General features: G+C 37.7%; 1 protein-coding gene across 10 annotated transcripts in view; it reads right to left on the bottom strand.

The window, feature by feature from the left end:
* Positions 1-21,342, bottom strand: part of KHDRBS2 (KH RNA binding domain containing, signal transduction associated 2) — a 349,074-nt gene that overhangs the window by 139,598 nt on the left and 188,134 nt on the right. For all 10 annotated transcript variants that reach the window (XR_013339753.1, XR_013339757.1, XR_013339751.1 and 7 more), the window contains exon 5: positions 156-283. Coding sequence is in view for 3 of the 10 variants with exons in the window: in XM_021525682.2 (XP_021381357.2) it covers positions 156-283 (128 nt within the window). In the remaining 7 variants the exon portion in view is untranslated. The remainder of the gene's footprint in view (positions 1-155; positions 284-21,342) is intronic.

The raw sequence follows: 21,342 nt of genomic DNA, 5'->3' as shown, positions 1-21,342 counted from the left end.
AACCTGGAACAATACAGACTACATCAGAGGACAAATATTTTAGTTTACTGATCAGGATATGTATGCAACTGTCTTTTTTTTCTTTTAACAATAGGTTTTTTTATTACTGCTGACACTTTGTAAAGCTATTAACATAATAGCTCAGGTTACCACACCTTGAAGGAGCTGCAGTTGGCACACGGATCCCTCTTCCTCGAATGCCCCGTCCACGTGATGAATCCTCAGAACCATTCAGATACGAAAGTTCTCTCAGCTGCTCCTGGCGAATTTCATCATTATAATCCTGAAATGCAAAAGTTGAAACTTTCTGAAACTTTGTACTTTGGCTGAGCTGGAAAGCCACCCAAACCAGAAATTCTGTGGATTGTATTTTGCCGAATTGTTCAGCATTATCACTGCTATGCTGAAAAATTGTACAAGTGGGAGTGGACAACTACCTATAATATACGGACCGAAAAATGTACATGTATGGGTGGTGAAGATGATCATAAAGAGCATGAACATGCAAAAAAACCCACAAAAGGCATAAACATAAAAAAATGTATCTTTATACAAAATGCAGATGGACTTTTGCATACAGAAGGTACTAATTTCAAATGACTTGTAATTAGACAAAAAAAAGTGCATTTTATTAATTTTTTTTTTTTGCAAAACTTCCCTGCTGATCTTTATGCACTCAAAACACAAATTCTACCTTATTTTGGACATTAGCATGACTGGATGATTTAATTCAATACCAATTACCATCACAGAAAGTAGCATTCACTTATTTTGTATATCCTGAAAAGCGTCAAGTAACAAAGCTATGTTTACTATAAAAAATTATTAAATGAAATAAAATAGTCCCTTTTTAAGTCAACAAGGTATCGACTTCAGCACTGCAATTTCTGTTGGCTCAGTTAACAGAACACCAGAAGAACTCCCTTTTTTCACTGATATAAAATAGAATCACAGACTCATAAAAGAGTTTGGGTTGGAAGGGACATTAAAGATCTAATTCCAAGCCCCCTGACATAGACACTGTGTTGACTTCCTCTTCATTGGAATGCATGATTGGGTGAGGTAATCCTTGAATATTAACTATGTCTCTTGGGTCCCTCTTCCTTCCAGGGCTCTATCCTACTGCACTCCACCGAGCAGTTCCCTGTAGAAACCAAAGCCTGCCCTCCTCAAATTCAGGCCAGACCTCGCTGTGCACTCTCCTCCCTGCTCTAAGGCTCTTGAACTTCATCATTTCATGGTCACTGCAGCCCAGGCTAGCCTTGAGCTTCACTTCCCCACCAGCCCCTCCCTGCTGGTGAGAACAAAGTCCAGCATAGAGCATCACCCCAATGGCTTCTCTAGCACCAGGAGAAGGAAGTTATTCTCAATGTACTCCAGGAATGCTCTTGTCCTGCTGTGTTGCCCCTCCAACAGACCTTGGGGATGTTGAAGTTCCCCACGAGGACCAGGGCTTATGAACCTGAAGCTCATCTTTTCTGTCTATAGAGTGTCTCATCTACTATAATACATAATAATGGACACGTTTGCTTACTTTATGTTAGTCCAAATTTCTTTGTCAGAAATCTCTTTTTTTTAGCTTCCTTCCATTTTATCCAGGCTGATCACTCTACTGAAAGTCCATTGCACAGCCAGCTCACTGGCAGCACAGCTGTGTGACAGCTAATTATTGTTTCAAAACAGAAAGGAGTATTGAATTTCAGCTCTTTTGTCCTTCCATCCCTCCACAGGCAACTGCCATTGACTGTTATGCAAGGACCTGAAAATGCACTACAAGTGACACCTCTTTCAGCCAAGTGGAAGACCAAGTGAATCGTGAGCTCGAACTGAGGCCTTGCTTGTTCCTTCTCCCACCTAAGGAGGTCCAGGAAATCTGTTTTAAGATATGATCCTGATCCTGCTGTGCTCTAAGAGTGTAGGCCTGGTCATAATTTCCTTTATAAATTCTAGAGAGAGTAGCTGTAGAAAAATCAATTACTGAAAATCAGAAAAAAACCCTATTTATACAACATAATGTGTGATAATTGCAGCACAATCATAATTAAAAATAAAATCATCTATTTTATTGAGCAAATCCCTAATTTGATAACAAAATAGATAATGGCTTTCATTTCACACCATGCCCAAATATTTTTGCACATTTTTCTGTCCTTCTAACACTAATAGTTATAAACCAAAGACATCTTCTAAATCAGTGTGCTTTGTAAAATACAGAGGGAAATACAGAATCAGTGAGATCACATTTACAGCAATTGTTGGACCAGGTATCATCTACTGTTGCCCTCTTGATAACATCTGATATTCATACTGGCTTTGCAAGGATTAGGACTTCAAACTTGCTGATTGAGTTTACCCACCAGATTCCACACTGGTACTGAGACCAAACTTCATTAATGTAGGTACATTTTGTAAGAGGAAAATGCAGAGGGGGGGAAGGACCTGCAAGGGACAGAAATTGGAATTTCTGTGTTGCTGCTTTAACCCCCCTCTTTTGGAATATTGCTGTATAAATGAATTCTACTAGAAATTCCCTCAAAGAAACTATTACTCCCGCAGGTAAAAATATAATTTAAAATCTTATTATTGACAAAACAGAATATACAAATCACATTTATAATATACAACAAAATCTGTAAAACTTTACCTTTCTGTTATGCAATGCCCTTAGTTTTAATGTGCAGGTTATTTGCTGCACATTCAGTTAAGAAACTATAATTTGAAATGACAAGGTAAAGACAGCAAAGTACTCCCAAAGGAAAATGCTGGGACAGGTGTCTTAAAAGAGAATGATTTTATTTAAAATATAACTCTATACATATAATTTATTTTACAGGCGCCTTAAGAAACATAGCAATGTTCATAATTTCTAAACCTGAAAACTGAAATTTTCAGCAGAAATTCTCATTTTGCCTCTTCTTTTAAACAGAAACATAACACTGAATTAATCTTTCATACCTACTACAAGTATAGCTAGAGTCAGGGTATCTATCCTGATGAATATTTAATTGCATCTGAGTTCAGAGCCCAGCACATGAGCAAAAATTATGCTGCTGATGTTTCATAGATGCCTAGTCCCAAGAAAGAATATGTGATGTTTCAAGGCATACCTATACTAGACAAAGTACAAGGAAGTAGCTACACACTACAGTAGTATATATTGTTTCAGGGAAAAAAAAACCCAAAAGCAACCTCCTTTTTATGTTAAAACAAGCTCACGTAAAATGTCCTGTACTTCATAGCTTTTCTTAAAGCTTTCTAATGGTCTTATACCAATTCTTACAGCTGATAATCTACATTGACCTATATATTTTGCTCTTGTTTATATCCTTAAAGACATTACTATCTATAAACAGCTTTTTTATTTACTGCTGATAAGGAGGCAATTGACTTGTATCATGATGGTCAGTGTTTACTAACTGTGAACTAACCACCCATGCCCACAACTATTCACCTAAACATACTTCTTGACTTTAGAAATTGAAGGATTTTCAACATCAGGAAAATCATAGACCCAGGGCCAACATAAATTGCCATGTTTATGCAAATGCCTAAAAAACCAAATTACATCCTTAGATAAAACATTAAGGAAAACATCATTATTAATGAAGGTTTGGAGTGATTAATTAGGTTGGTTGCCTTGACTGTTGTAGGAATAAAGGAAACCCATGTACAGGTTTTCCACAGGAAATCAGAGTCCAGCTGGTGCCAGCTCACCCACAGGCCCTTCTGGAAGCACTGAAAGGAGGTGCAGCAAAGAGGGGAAAACACATAAGCTTCTAGGGAACTAAGTAAACCATATTGATTAAAAAAAGTAAAGTATGATGCAAGTTGCAAAACCTGATCTGAATTAACAAGAACATGTAGTGACAAGGGAAGAGAGTTAATAAAGAAATCAAAGGTTAAGGCACAGAAAGACCAAAAGGATTTGGGGAATATGTATCTATCATTAGCATAACAAAGGCTCATAGAAGTCAAGGATAAATCAGTCCCTAAAGGACTGTGATCTCCTGTCCTGATGTACTCTGCCCATTTAAGTTCTATTATAATTCTATTAATAAATATCATTACTCTTATCTGTGACAGCTGAATTTCATTCTTACCAGATAGTTAGGGGAAGAGTAATTTAGGTTACATTCAAACTACCTTAAGAATGCATGAGTTATACATGTCAAATCTAAAATGATAATCACAGTATTTCACACTGACAATTTTGAAGCATGAATAAGGCACACTCTTTCACTGCCATGCATGTAATATCCTCTGAAGCTCTGTGTTGTCAGCATAGAGCATCACACTCCCAGACATATATTTGCCCATCCTGCCACACTCTCTTTCTGTGCTCAGGCAGCAGAAAGGATGAGGAGATGGATTTGGACTCCTGTAGCATTTCTGCACCCTGCCCAGCTCCTCACATCAGCAAAAGAATTCCAGGGCTGTGTATATTTGCACAGATTCACTGAAGCTAGACAATCTCCCCTAAATTCTACTGGTGCTGCCTTGGAGCTATTTTCAGGCAGCTTAAATTCCAATTAGGCTATAATTTCCATGGAGTACATGCTTCAAAAAACTCACAGCCAGAAAATGGGACACAGAAGATACAGTCAATTTTAGGTGGAGCTAGGTGATGGAAATATAGTCCTTTTGTTTTGTTTGGTTTTAGATACATTCTAATATTAGACATGAAAAGAGACACTGTCCACATGCCCTCTTCTGTATATGGGGAAGCACTAAAAAGCACTGTGAAAATAACTGGTGATGAGGAGTTCCTGGAGACTCCCCACTTCTTTGTGTTCTCTGTGTCCTTACAATGGTAAACTGTGCTATACTTCAGCTTCAGAGCATAGTGAGAGCCACTTATCTGGACTCATGGGGTCAGGATCTGCAGCTCAGTGCACTGAAGAGGACAAGAACACTGGAATTTCCACTTTTTAGTTGAGTGCTTTAATATCAGGCTTTTAGAAAAAAATATAGTCCTGGCTGCTCAGTAATCGAAGTACTTGACAAACTAAATCCTGAGTTGAGAACAGATACTTGGCATTTCCTGTCACTTCTTAACATTTTAAAATCCTGTTCTAAGACTCCAGTGCACACAAATAGAAACATATTGAACTTCTTCCAGCACATATCAATAACATTTATCATTGTCAGGTTAGGCAGCTTAGAACAATTGTGCCAGGTAAATTGGATAGCCCTCTCCACCCTAAAATTTGAGTGAGACTGTGCCTGAGGTGGGCATGGAAATTAATTGCTACACCTGAGTCAGGGCAATCCCTGGTAGCAATCCAGGCTGGGGGAACAGATTGAGAGCAGGCCTGATGGGAAGGACCTGGTGGTCCTGGTGGATGAGAGGCTGGCCTGGTAATGTCCACTTGCAGCCCAGAAAGCCAAAGATATCCTGGGCTGACCAAAAGCAGAGTGGTCAGCAGAGTGAGGCAAGGGATTCTGATCTGCTGTGCTCTGGTGAGACCCCACCTACAGTCCTGCATCCATCTCTGGGGACCCAGCACAGGAAGGCCATGGAGCTGCTGGAGTGAGCCCAGAGGATGAATACCAAGATGATCAGAGGGCTGGAGCACCTCTGCTATGAGGAAAGGCTGAGAGCTGCGATAGTTCAGCCTGGTAAGAAGAAGACTTTGAGGTGGTCTAATTGTGTCGTTACAATACTTGAGCGGAGCATGTGACAAAGATGGAGGGACTTTGTAAGAGGGCACAAAGTAAAAGGACTACTTTCAAACTGAAAGAGTAAGTTTAGATTAGATATTACGAAGAAATTCTTTACAGTGGTGGTGAGGCAATGGGACAGGTTGCCCAGAGATGTTGTGGATGACCCATCCCTGGCAGTGTTCAAGGCCAGGTTGGATGGGGCTCTGAACAACCTGGTCTAGTGGGAGGTGATTGGAACTAGGTGATCTTTAAGGTCCCTTCCAACCCAAGCCATTCTATGATTCTATGAACTGCATCCTTAAACTTCACGCTTTGTCTTTCTAATACTAATCTGAAGTCCATTGCAAAACATGAGATTTGTCTGTAGCTGAGCCCATGCCCAACCAAGCAATCCCTACAAAGTTCATCAGAACTGTGGGAACTGGCTCTACCCATCCTCTCTGGGTGTCTGATGGGTATGGCATATGTTCCCAACAGTACATGGAGGACCTCAAACCCCACAGCTGTTTTGATGTTCCCAGTTAACACCCACACTCTCTGAACCCATGTTCAATGTATATGCATAGTTTCCTGGTTACCTGCAGTCAAAGCCATCTGTTAGGATGGCTCTTTGCCCATTCACAGATTGCTCTGGTTATCATACCAGAGCATAGGTGCCAGGTAATGATGGGTTTAGATGGACAGCCTGCAGTGCACCACAAGTAACAAAGCTGCTGCCAAAATGACTCTAGTACTGCATTAGCATAGCATGCCTCTTTGCATTTGCCCATATACATTGGCACTCAAGTAAGGCCATTTTGTATGCATGCAGTTCTCTAGCAGACCCCAATAAATATATAAATATAAATATAATCCATCTGAGCACAAGGATGGGCTCAGCAATCCATGTAGCCAGCTCCATAGCCATAAACGTTACACACTTTTACTTGCCCCATATGCAAAAAGGTGCTGTCTTTACCCACTTACAGTCAGTCTGAAAAATAAACCTTAATTGTGTAAATCACCCTTAGAGACTGAAACACATAGAACAGACCATGCATTTCTTTCAGTAGCAGTTTGAATGTGTTGCAGCCAATATGAGTTTCAGCTTCTAAATGCCTATGGGCAGAAAGCAAGCAGACATAAGCTAGAGCCACGTACACTTGCCTTTGAGGTTAGTTGACAGCTGGGGGATTTGTCAGCTTGCCACAGAGAGCACTCACCCAAGCGTGGATGTCATTTTTCTCTTTGGGCATGCACAATTAAATCTGCCTGGCATCATCAGCATGGGGCACCACTCTCTACAAGCAGTGTGGAAGGGAGGGGGGTGTTTGCTCCTCAGCATCTGAAGAGAAGCTGCCAATCCCAGGGTGGAAATTGTACATAGGCAAAGTGCTAAGAAACTTTGACTCAGATATTTTAGTCTTTGACAGAACAGAGCTAAGTAAGTCTCAGCTAATTGTATAATCAATTTAAATTTTGTTTTTCATACTAAAGAGACCTTTCAACAGAAGATTATTGCAGTTTATATGGAAATGCTGTTAACCACACAAAATAATCACACTGAAGATGGGTGAATGGCTTTTGAAGAACTTGCAGAAGCCTGTATTAAATTTCAGCTGTTTACCCCAATTTGTTCCACTCCTCTTCTCACAGGCCCCACAGAAATGGATACTGTGGTCTGTAATTCATTCGAATGACAGCTATGCTGCCACAGAAGGTGGTTAGCTGACAGCTCCCTATCCCTGAATTTAATTCCAAGTGAGCTCTGGCTGCCAGAGACTTGTGTTTATTTACAGCGGTTGATTGAAAGAGACTTTTAAGGGAATTGGTAATGAGAACAGAGGACATATAGCAGGCTATGGGAAGGGTAGTGCAGCCACCTATTCTTAAAGAAATTGTTACGGATTCCCACTGGATGTTTACACTGGCTTCTTGGAAGGAAGGGATGTGATATGGCTGGTCTTCCTCCAGGAAAACCCAGCTGCTTCAAAGGAGGCAGGGAGAGGAGTAGGACTGCCACAGTTCTCCAGCTACTAATGAGATCATTACCTGCTCTTAAGGCTGGAGTAACTGTCTGCTATCATTTACATTGAAGCCAGCACAAGTAGCAAGCTATACACAGTACATATGCAAGTTTTTTTTTTTTTTATTCCTGCTATGCCAGGTGAGACCCAGACTGCCTCCTGCTAACCCACTGCTGCAGGTTTGCAGCTCCCTAGTCAAGGATAACAGGGATGACAACAGTAGCCAACAAAATTCAGAGGTGTTTACTCTTGTTTAGTGTGCCTGTCCCATCCAGCCTGGCTACAGCCACGCTCCCTCAGCCCCATGTGGCACAGTAAACAAAACATGCTGCTTGACCTGAGGTGACTAGAAAGGGCAACCAAGAACTAGAAGTCTGGGCAAGTATCTTAGTACAGGTCTGTGGAGTGCCCTTTCTTTTACAGCTTCTGGATCATTTCAGAACTTTAAAAAATCCCATTAGGTGATAATCTGTACAGGTTGATAGCATATAATATATTGGAATGGAACTTGACACATGACAAGAACTAGTTTTTAAATCAATTTTAGGGTTATTTTTACTTATTGCAATAGAGATTTATGATACCATGATCTGTCCTTTGAGTAAGCACTGTCTTGGTAAGCACCAAGTCTATTTTACAGATGCAGAGCAGAAATTTCTTAATAATTCTGCTAGCTGAATAATGAAATCTATTAATAACCTCAAGTCAAGAGATAAAGATGATCTTTCACTTTCACAGACCCAGCTGTAACATCCTGGGAGCAGAATCTGGCAGAAGGGTGATTCTTTATATCAGCACTCTCTTGGCAGAGGAGCTGTGGGAATGGTTGCATGGCCTGTGTGTTTGGTCCTCCAATTTTTCTAGAAAACTGATTGCTCCAGGCTAACCCAGGTTCCATTGGGTTCTAGATTCTCCTGCATGCAGGTCCATTTAGGAACCCTGAATACCTCTTTGATAATCCAGTTTAGCCATAATCTGTGTCTATAAAGTTTTTTTTGTTGGTTTAGAATAAACAAGGACTGGAGCAGCATTGTCTTCACTGCCGATGGCACTGCACCAGAACCATCGCTGCCTGGCACAGCTGCTTGGCAGAGAACAGACTGGTGGCAAAGCTGGAACAACAGCAAAAGAAAGGATGGAGACAGAAACTCCTTCTGGGAACCTCAGGCCGCCATGAGGGCTTTGGAAGGCAGCAGCAGTGCCTGGGCATTTTCCTACCCAGTGCCTGGCCAGAGGTTGAAACAGAAAACACAGTATTTCTATTTCTCATGCACTCTTCCTACACAGCAATCTGACTAACCCATAAACTAAACAGCATAGCACATCCCATCCAAAGCCAAGATGGTTTTGCATAGTAAGGAAAAAAAAAAAAGATACATGCTGGGAAGATGGTCTATAATAGCATCATAAAAATACAAGAACAATTTTCACTGCTGGAATCAAAGATATTTTCAATCTGCTTGGTTTGAACTGCTATAATCTAAATTAGTTTCATTACAGATAGATTTATGGATAGCCAGTGTAATGGTACAGAGGACAATCACAGGAGAACAAGCAGGTATGCTCTCCATACTAAACTCAATAAGCATGAGGAAAAGATAGTAAAAGAATGCTGCTATTGAATCCCAGGGTCACTGTCTGAACTGCCACAGAAACTAAGAATATTAAAATAGCATACATTTACCTTTCTGAAGTTTATGCTTAACTTCATGTGAGAAAGAGTAGAAATATATAAATAAATAAAAATTAGTGAAAGAAAAAGAAACATATAAAAAAAAAAAAAAAAGCTGAAATCATGATTGTGGAAAACCAAAGCAAATAGCAAGCTCAAAAAGTTAGCAACAAATACATAGGTTTAAAATAGCTGATTTAATAATTCCATTACAAAAATATCCATCAGGTGTAAGATGTTTTAAGTTTGGTTATTTTTCAGAATTATATTTGAGACAAAATGGGAGATTATTAATGAAATAACAAGGAATACAAGATTATTAAGGAAATAAAAGAGGTAGAAAATAATTCACAAAGGAAAGATTAGACCATGTACCAACTACAGATATACTCATTCCCAAGTGTCTGTCTGGTCTCCATGAAATACATGGTATAGGAAAGATTAGGAATAAAATATATAAAATTGAGTAAGTAATTAATGCAGCCAGATCTAGGTGAAATCACTGTCAGAGTTTCAAGCTAAACAATTTATTATAGAGCATGATAAAAATGTAACCAATTCTATATTAAAGTTGAATATATTTTATTTTGCTATTGTATAAACCCTTTAAAAAGGTTTATCCACCAGGATATTTATGTATTTTAACAGGTATTTAACAGAATTATCTTTTTTTTTTTTTCTGTTAACAGACTATCATCTAATTCCTGCTTCTTACCGGGTAGCAAAAAGTCTTTTTTGTTTCTTATGTTTCTTCATGACTGCTGTGTCTACCCTATCCTTTCCCAGGTAGCTGCACAAGAAGACCAGCTTCAGATCAAATATGAACTCTACAGGTTCAAGGAGAAATAAATTCCCTGGCTGAAGGACCCACTCACTGAAAACATCTGAACAGAAACAGCTGAAGATCAAGCCCAACTATTAATCCAAGAAGTGGCAGTAAAGCAGAGGAAGAGATGTAGGCTCTCATGTGGAATGCTGCCAGAAAACTTACAGGTAAAAAAAAAAAAATCTATTTATAAACAGCATCCAAAAGCAGAAAAACAACTTCTAAACTTCTTGCATTTATAGCAAGATATTCCATTTAGTACATGATAGTCTGTATTTCATTCCAGCTTTTGCATTCACTCTAGTTGCTCCGAATATGATATATTCCTGCATCAGGTAACCCTAATGATATTCTCTGGGCACAGATGCAAACTCTACTCTCAAGAGGAAAACCACAGGCATATTGAGAGATGTAAATGCTATAAAAAGAAGTCAGACTTAACTATCATATTTTTAACATACTAGACTCATTAGCATATAACTTATTCAACTCAATTTCTGACTCTCCAGTACACTGATGTATTTTCTTAAAAATGGTTTATTTTTCTTGAAACATAATATAATGGAATTTATTCTAAATTTTAAAGAGTTTCATGATGATAATCTTAGCATTGAAAATTAAACTCCAACTTCCTGATTCTGAACACATTTCCCATAATGAAAGAAAAAATGGTATTCAATACTTTTCTATCCTTTCCCAGAAATGTGTTCAGTAATTACACATGGTACTGAAAGGGGAAAGAGCAGTAGAAGGTAAAATGGGCTTGGAAAACACATGTTCAGTTTCTTTCTATTACACATAATTATATTGATATAGACATATCAAAAAATTTTAAAAGTGACTCTACCTAGCTATTCTTACTGCACTTCATAGTTTTGCACTTGCCAATATTTTGACATTTAAAAAATAATACTTATATTTTTAAATATTTCTAATATTAATATCATAAATACATATATTTACAATATTTAAATAATGGTATATAAGAACATATATGGTTGTCCTCCCTGCTTATTATTAATATAAATCACTGAAATGCATCAAAATGTCTAGGTCTCTTTGAAACTATTAATCTGGACCCTTATCAAAGAAAAGCCTTAATAAATTTAATTCTGTGCTATGAGTCAGAAAAAGAGAATTATTAAGTTACTTTCTTTTTTATTCACAGAGATGAATTATTTTTTCTTTTTGTTATAGTAGAAAATGCACACGTGATGACTGGGTGAAAGGAAAAGAATCCTCACAGAACTTTTTCTAAGACGTTAATTACACTTTTATATTACAACTGTGTTCTTCAGTCTTTCCTAAATAGCTAAAGCAAGACGTTTCTGTAATTGTTTATTAAACCTGAGTAAAAGCAAGTACAGGTATTTAAAATATAGCATATCCTGATGACTGGTTATTAAGTCAGCACTATGCATTAGTAATATGGCTAACATTATCCTGGCCATGAATTTCCTTTCCTAAAGTCACAGTCTTAATTGGGATAGTAAAAATACAGTTGAGTAATTAGGAAATGAAACTTAAGTCTCACCTTTTATTTTTTAACCTTAAAATCCAAGGGCATATTGAGGAGGTGTTATATGAGTAAGCATAACTCCTATGCCCTGAAGAACTTCGCTGAGCTCAGTGCCACCTTAAAGGGACTCACAATTCCATCTGGCAAGTGGATGCCAGCAGCTGTTATCCAAGTGCCACATACACTGAATTTTCCAAGCAGATTTCCCATTCAGCACAAATGTGGAATGTTTGTTCAGAGCCCAAGTGTGAGTGCCACTGACTCCACCTGTGTTCAGGGCTTCAGGGCAGTTACCCACCTATACAAACCCCACAAACACACCCAAACCAGGCACCCAGACCCCCACTGTGTGAGCTCAAGTCTCACCTGATTTCACCGCAGAATCACAACTGGGGTTTGAAATCAACCCTGTATTCTTGACAATGAATAAAGACCCCACTGATTTCAGCACTTTTCTGTGACTAAAAGCTGGTACAGGTGACAAATTGTAGAGATACATATAGCTAAAAATGTGATTTCATTTATCTTTTATCTAAAAATAAGTAGTGCTAATAAGCCTCAGCTGTGACGTGAATACAAAAAATTTTACCTGAAGGATGATTCCTTACCAGTCTTCTATACTGCCAGAAAATCTGTGATGAGCTATCATAACATCAAAATATACGTAAAAATCTGTTACCTTACTTTGCATATTTTCCAACCAAAAAATTATATAGACTTACAGTGGAATTATGTGGAACTGAATACAAGTGATTGTGAACCTATTAGTTCCAAATTACTACTTTACTATAATTAATCCAGTTCCACATTATCGATTTTAGAAGCATGGTGGAAATCTGTGCTAGACATTCCTTATGGTTTTCTATTCAATTCAGGAGAAATGTTCTAAATTTAAATAAATGTTTTAAGTTTAGGACAACTAAATACCTTGTCTTTCAATATAATAATTCACTTCATCATAGAAAATATGAGGGGACACTAAAGAAATAACAACAACTGCATCACTTGTTTTTTTGAAGGAAAGAGTGCTATAAATGGAATGAACCGAGCCTAATTTATTATTTTTTTTTGTAATTCAAATGATCAATTATTTTAACTGAAATGTATTTAATTAAACCAAAATGTATTTAATTTGAAGTGCTTGCCATGTGTTTTAATGATTAATCTGGAGAGGCACTGGATATCAATGTCTCATTATGCATTTATATTCAGTATAGCAAGCCAAGGCAAACACATATGACTTCAAGGTGCTGAGTGAGTATTCTCAGTTTCCAGTAGCTGCAACTAATCCTACTTAGTAGCAAAGGTAGATTATTTTATTGAACTTAATATTTTCAGACCTGGGGTTTATGAGATTAAAGCCTCCAATCCAGCTCTCTGTTGGGCAGGTCTCAATAAACCACAGCTATTTACACTCATTACCAATTGGGCTAAGTGTTTTGGGTAAAAACCTCATGATTCTCCTGGATTCCTTAAACCTTCTATAAATAACCTCAATTGAAAGTTTATGTATTAACCTGAAATTTTGATGTCCAGGCTTTCCTGCTATCATGCCAGAGCCTCACTAAGGCATGCTGAGAATTAACAGACCTGATATTATTGTTAAAAACCCAGAGATTTTTCATCACTCAGTTTGGTGGTTTCAGGGAAATCACTGGGAAATTTTAACTGCTCTCAAGTCTGCCCCTGTAGGTCTGTTCACCAGCATATAAACCATTAGGTTTATTTTTCTCCACACAATAACAATGAGAAGACAGATAGACACTTCTAGCCTGTACTCTTGCCTTTGAGCATCTTTTTCTTAATCTCTGCTGAAGGAAGAATTTGACACTAATTTCCCAAAAAAATGCTCTCTGGACAACCACCATCACCATGTTCATGCTAACTGCATGACTGAGTTAATTTCTATTCTGAAATATTTGGTAAACTTTGTCCTTTGTCCCAGGATTATTCAATCTCAAGAATTACAAAAGCAAGCCAATCACAATCCTACACTTCTGTAGAAACGTGCAAAAACAAAAGCAAAACTTTAATTCATTTTAATTTCAAGTGGTTCTACCTTTTCTCTGGAGATTCTGGACTCTGCTGAAATAAACTGCTGTCCTTGAATGTCTTCTATGCACCTGAAGTATAGTAAGAACTATGATCCATGTCCTTATGAAAAGGATTTTGAAGCAAGAGTAAGTTGAGAGGGCTGTTAGAAGAACCTTTTTTAAATTCCACAAGACATATTACTGACCAATAAGTTAGTCTTCCTCTCTTGCTGAGCATTATATGAGCATAGCCCATAGTTTCTTCAATACTGGGAAACCTCCAAAGAAGTCTTTCTTAATATAAGCCCAGCCTTACAAATGCCACATTTTTGCAATGGTCTGAGAAGTGCACCAGGTCTTCATTTTAAGTGGAAACTTCACCTGTCTGATAGCCTTCAGGTGGTTTGATTTCAGATTGGCAGAGATCAAGTGTCTGGGAGAATGTTTGTAAATATATCAGTTCTTGTAGAACATTTAAGCATAAACTTAGGTATAAAGAAGTTAAAGATACACCATAGAAATCTATCCAGTATGTTTTCAAACACTGACAGGTGCTCTACATAAGCCAGGAGCACTTCACATTTCTCCAGGTTTTGTTTTATTGGCAAAACAATCTTACCTTCACCTTTCTAAAGCCATTTCCCAGCATCAACTTAAAATATCCAGAACAGGCAAAAGGCTGTATGTGCTATAGAATGCAATGCCATGCACCATCAACTCAGTTTCATACAGTCAACATAGTCATGTGAAAATGTTGCCTTTTTCTTTTATCTTTTTTTAAACCAAAACATCTGATCAGAGCTCAGGGACTGGTGGGAGACTCAAGAGTGACTAATTGGAGTATGTCTTCTGTATCCCATGGTGTCTCCTGGCATCATGCCATTTCAGAATTTTCTATTGCCCCCACCATCATTTACAATTAGTAGAATTATAATTTTGTTTTCTGGTTTTGGAAAAAAAAATCACTTGTTTCTTTCTAATTAACTCCTACTAACACTTTTTTTTCTTCTCATCAGGGCCACAAGTTTGAAGATTTGGAAAAGAGAATTTTCACACATCACCAAGAAAACCCCCATAACTCCATTAAGACACCAGACAATCAAGCACTGATGAGTATTTTTAAGTAGAAAATAATTTTTAGAAAGATATTAGCAGATGAACTTGTATTTTCAAGGAGTGGGCCCAGGTGTTGTGATCAGTGGCCCAAAGTTCAGCAGAAGGCAAGTCACCAGTGCTGTGCTCCAGGGGTCAGCGCTGGGTCCAGCACTGCTCAACTCTACTCATGATGGATGACAGAGCAGAGCAGCCCCCCAGCAAGTTCACAGGTGACAGAACAGGGAGGAGTGGCTGATACAGAGGGTTGTGCCACTATTCAGAGATCCTGCTATGCTGAGAAATGGGCAAAGAGGAATCTCATGAATTTAGACAAAATTGCAAAGCCCTACGCCTGGAGAGGAATAATGTAGGACCAGCACCTGCTGGAGGCTCACTCTCCTCGAAGCAGTTTCCTGAAGCTTTCCAGAAAATAACTTTGGTGTTCTGGTGAACAACAAGCTCACCAGGTACCAGCAATGTGCCCTTGGGCCAATGGCATCTTGGACTGCATGAGGAAGAGCACTGCCAGGAGCACAGGGAAGGGATTACTCCTGTCTGCTCAGCACTGGTGAGGCCAGAACTGGCTGTGCACAGTGCTAGGCTTCCAAGTAGAAAGCCATGGAGTTACTGGAGTGTGTCCAGAGAACCACTGAGATGATTAAGGGACTGAGGCATCTTTCACGTGAGGTCAGGCTCTGAGAATTGGGGCTGTTCAGCCTGCAGAGCAGAAGGCCTAGGGGGGATCTCATCAATGTGTAAAAATATCGGAACAAAGGGAATGAAGAAGAGGAAGCCAAACCCTACTCAGTAGTGCCCACTGATAGGACAAGAGGAAACAGCTGTAAATTTAAACATATGAAATTCAACCTGATCATGCAATTTTTAAATTTTATTTTTTCATCTGTGGGGATTCTAAACAGTGGCACAGGTTGTCCAGAGATATTGTAGAATCTCCATCTTTAGAGATATTCAAGAGCTGTCTGGACACAGTCTGGGGTACCTGGAGGAGGTTGAAACAGATGGCCTCTGGAGATTCAGCTTCAACCACATTCTTATTCTATGAAAGGAAATCTTATATTATAAATTATTTGATGGCTTAAAAGCAAGTTTGAGGTTCATCTTAGGAATCCATACAAAATTCTGCTGCTGAATGACTCATTTCTTATGCTGAATTACACATTCCCAAAATGTGGCCTGAAGTAATTTTGAAAAAGAGTCCGTTCAGCTGACATCACACTCCCCATCTAATGTAAATTAATTTGCATTCACAGAATAATGCCTCCTTTAAGATGCAATTTAATTTTCATAGTAGCTCTCTTTCTTTTAGGTCTGAGATTTTCTTGCCTTGCAAGTTTCAGATCATCACATTAGAAAATGCCCAGGCAAGACTTGCTAGGGTTTATTGCCATGTTGTATTTTGTTAAGGCAGACTTCAGTTACAGTCATGAAAGCACATGATCATGCAGCCACAAAAGACTGGAAACACAAAAGACTTTTTGCGCAGTTGTAAATCTACTTGTTCCACATGCAACTGTGTGTACCTGTACTTGTATGCATCTTGTATTCACAATCACAGATTTTGCCAGTGATTAGGGCTCATTGCTGTGAAAATTCATTTGCATTTTTCAACCCCGTAAATGTTTCCTTTTCCTGTTTTTAAACATAGTCATAAGTCAACAAAGTATCAAATTTTTTGATTCAGTGCAGAATGTGTTTCCAACCTGTGTTTTTTTTGTTTGTTTGTTTTTTTTAAATTTTCAGTTCAAATGGCCATTTCCAATGCAGAAATGTTGATGAGTCATGTTAGAAGCATACAGATTTTTTGTAAGTGGTATTTGGCATACATCACTGGCAGCCAAAGAAAGATTTTCACAGACAAGCAGGTCTGTCTGCAATTAAAGGCAAGACTTTTTAAATGGGGACTTAATTTTATCTTTTCCTTTTTGCATTTTTAAATGATATTGAGGCAGGTTCATGAACAATTTGGTTTGATGGCATACAAAATCTACGAAAGCCTAAGTGATTTATATGCTTAATGAATTAATTTAATTTAAAAATCAAACAATAAAAAAAGTTCAGTTTTTTTTTTTGCAACTGGATTATGCAATTTGTTTCCTGGGAACAAAATCCTTTGATTTTTTTTTTTATCATTCCCTAAATTAAATGTATTCTAACTGTAAATATTTCTACTATGCCAGTTGACACACAAATATTTCTATTGATCCTCTGTACTGACAAATAGTTTGTGGTTTTATTAATGCAAAATTGTTTTATAGTAACTAAGGGCTAAAATCCTGCTTTATGGGAAAACATCAGGGTTTAAAACTAGAAAGGAAGAAATATGTGTAATGTTTTCTGTATAAAGTTCAACAAGCAGCTTTTATCTTAGCATAATGCCAATGATCTGAGCCTACAGGCCACTATAACTAGGACAGGAGGAGTGTCAGAACATGATTTTCACACTAACCTGAGAGAAAGATTAGATATTTTTGTCTCCTAATGGCAATGGTTTTGTTTATCATTGTGGAAATTATCTTATAATCTCCAAAACTGGTATCCTCGGAGTTCATCATCTTTGGTTATTTCTCTCTGTGATTTGAATAATTTGCTATTCAGCCCTGAGTGCTGATGGCGAAAATACAGTACTGGCTCCAGTGAAAACTATGGAATCTAGTTGTCACCAGTGATATTACAAACTGCCTTCTAAAGCAGATGTTGGATAATGAATTTCCTGCATTAAGAGAGCAGAGTACTGCAACACTCACTACTCCAGATGTGTATGTTACAGGAAAATGCTCATCCATGTAATGCTCATCCATTTAAGACACTGATGTGATTACATAGATTTTTGAAATAGAAGTATGATATAAATCATCTAACATTATCAGTACTATCATTTTAACACAGGTACAAAGTCTGATATATCATTTCAGTTTATATCTTTCACATTCATCTGGCACAGACCAAGAATGCAGTAACAAACCAGTTCACCACTTTCTAATTTGAAATTAAATACAGGGTTGAGTTCTAGGACAGTCCAGCTCCACAGAAATGTCTAATAAAGCTTTCATGATATCACACTTTTTTTGCCCAGGTATGCTCTTTCATTTTATACACTGTATACAGCTGTGCTGAGGATTTATCAAGGTTAAGGGGTGAGAGGAAAATGGATCTCAAACACATCGCATTTCAAAATGAAAATTTCATTGCAATGGCTTCCATCTGGATCACATCCACAGATTTTTCTTTCTCTCATTATACCACTAAAGAGAGGGGTTTTCAGTTGTATGAACCATCCTATAACAGGCTGTTCTTTGGCTTTTTTTCATTTCCAGGAATAAAAGATTAAATTCTATATGATGGATAATATGGTAATTATTTTAGAACATTACATTTAACAATATTCATTTCTTATCAGACAAATTCAGCTTTTTCAGTGTCACTCAAGCCTGAATATAATAACATGGTAATGATGTTTTGTGCTATTACCCTGCATCACTTAATGTCCACTTAAGCTTTCAGATAATGAAATGCATAAGGAAGATATTTTCCTTTGCTCTTTTAGCATTTTATGCCTATGATTAAGTACACATGATTACACTGTTGCACTGATTAATGCCAATTTGGCATGAGGACATTTGGTAGCAATTATGTTTGGTTAAAGTATTCAATATTACATGTGATTCCTCTAGTATGAGAATGCAGTGCTATTTAAAAGCTCGAAAACATCAAACAATAAAACATATATATATGTTTAAGTGTACATATACATACACACATGCATATATGATCATGCAAATATAGAGAAAAACACCCATATATGAAAGTACTTCCAGATGATTTGTGTGTTATTATAGATATGCACTCTTCTAGAGAACTTGTCATGTCTGCATAATAAAAATAGGAAAATTGAAAAATATTAATTTTAAATTATCTGTTTCTAAGACAGAATTCTAATGACTTAGTGATTAGCCTCTTTTTTAAAACCCACACAAAATATTTTGGTTTAACTCTCTGCAGATAAGATGTTTGCTATAAAGGTTTCATAATTGTTTAAGGAAGACTACCAGAGTATGTCACTACAGAACAAGAATAGGTATGAGTAAGATGGAGTTGCAACCCATTTATGTTCTACAGTATTGTAATGCCCTTCCTTTGCTTACTTAAACACCTGAACAAGCCTAAGTATGTTTAAAGCCAGCCTAAAACACAGGTTTCTTGATTTTCACTCTGAGACCAATGGAATATTCATCATTCTACTAAACATGGCAGTAGAAGTAGCTGCTTCTTAGGTATTCTATAGCAAGCAATACCATGTGCAAATATTTGTGAGGAAATTTCTGTTCAGTGATACAGAAAAGATCGAAGATTGATTTTCATTAAAATTGCATTTCTTTTTCTACCTAACAGAAAAATCTGAGGAAAGTAAACCAGGGAAAGCAACATCTGGTTCCAGCGAATTCTCCTAACAAAAATCAATCTGAATGCCTTTAACACAAGTTTGAAGAATAGGATATCAGAAGTTAATAAACATTCTTCTAGTAACCATGTGAGGTTGTGCCAGTACCAGTAATCACTATCTGGCACATAAAGAAATCCTGGAATCATAACTTCTTACTAGAAAAGCAAATGTAACCTTTCTATTCTTTCCTCTGGAAAGTCAGACCTTGTAGTGATAGCAGCTCTGATTGCTGCAAAGGCATGCCAATGGAGAAAGATGTGTTGTTTGAGAAGTTCCTTCCCACCCCCATCAAAACACTTGTGAGAAATCCAGAGGAAAAAAAGCATTATGTCTTCCTTTAACTCAGTCATATTCTGTTTCTGTTCAGCGGCAAATTCTGACACTGCTACCTTTCTAAGTCTAAGTCTTGACTTTCTTCCCACTTCTATCTCCTGGACAGAAAATAATCTGTTCACTTTACTCAGGCCAAGAAAAATTTGCACTTATATGAACAGAGAAAAGGACTTTAGCTTGCAGCTACTGAAGATTATTCAATGTGGTAAGGAAAGACAAAAAAAAAATGGTGGGGATTATCTGGAGGGATAGAGAAGACTTATCAAAATCAGAAAGAGAGGATTCCAGCGTAATCTGCTCCTTGTATTAACAACATGTGCAATCACTTGTACTGGCAGTTTGTTTGCTCTGATTTTTCACATTATCCAGGGGCTACGTATGTGAAGCCGTGGGGATGCATTTACAATGGTTAGTGAGTAACCTTGCAATACCTCTGGTGACACTACCCTCCTATCTCTGCTTCCATTTATTATGTGGTAGAGGTCTGTGACAACAGGCACAAAGCCCGTGGAAGCAGTGTATGTGCTCAGGTGTGCTCCTCCTGTATGGATGTAATATTAGAGGATACATGCTGTAGTTCCCAACCTTCACAAAGGACTAGAATTCCTAAACACAAACTGCAGTTTAACATGTACACATACAAGCAAAAAAAACCCCTGAAACAAAACATTAAATGAAAAACAAGCAAATTTTTGTTGATTTTTGGTTTAAAATGTTTTTGCTAGTTAATTAACTTGAGCCATGAAAATAGTAAGTAACAATATACTTTAATGCGTTTCTTCATTAATTGTGTGCAGCAATAAATTCCTGCTTGTATATTTAATATCTTTTTTCTTGAATTACTCTATTTAATACATGTTTATGTGAGAGATTTTTAAATGAAGTTCTGATGAATTTAATATACTGAAAAAGATTTTTTTGTTAAACATGTCACTGTTTTGAAAAGCTTTAAGAAATTCAGAAAGAATCCCTGTATGCATCAGATGACGAACAAAATTATTATTGTTATTAAACTTGTCACTAAACCTAGAGGCTGTCAATTATAATTGCTATCATCTGGCTCTAACTTCTTATTTACATTAGTAAAAGAGAAAAAGAGACAAAAGCACTGATACTGTGCTGGGGTGCTTCACCTGCTGTAGTTAATGAGAAAGCACTATGGCCTCCAAGAGGCACAGGTTCCCAAACACCAGTTTGCTTCCCAGGGCTTCAAATACTTCCCTCACCCACTTCTGTGACAAAACAAGGTCATCTACAAGTGTATTTTCTATTGAAAAAGTGTGTTATTATGGCTGCTGATCTCTGACATACAGAGATTTTTTTCTGCTTCCCCACCTGCCTACTGACACTGCTGTCCTTCAGCATTTCTGACATCTTAAGAAAGAGCTTATTCTTTAAACCCTCATCTCAGCACAAATTTGTGGAGACTTGCTGTTCTTTCCCTGTTCTGTAGAGCACATCAGTTCTGACAACGACAGGAGCTGGCATGACCCAGGCACGGAGCAAGAAATAACTTGCTGATGTTGCTTGTGAAGTTGTGCGAGTCTTGCTCCTTCAACTATTTAGAGGACACAAATGCAGCCTCCTGTTTCTCTCCTAAAAGCTGCAAGAAAATGAGGCCAGAGATATATTGAAGTTCTCAATCAGAAAATCACATAAAACAGTAAAGGGACTGGTATTGATAACAAGTATGTAACTGCACTAGGAGATGGAGGCAGGATGGTCCTAGAAG

The sequence above is a fragment of the Lonchura striata genome, chromosome 3 (assembly GCF_046129695.1).
Source record: "Lonchura striata isolate bLonStr1 chromosome 3, bLonStr1.mat, whole genome shotgun sequence".
In the NCBI taxonomy this organism is placed as follows: Eukaryota; Metazoa; Chordata; class Aves; order Passeriformes; family Estrildidae; genus Lonchura; species Lonchura striata.
This window is presented reverse-complemented; position numbering and strand designations above follow the sequence as displayed.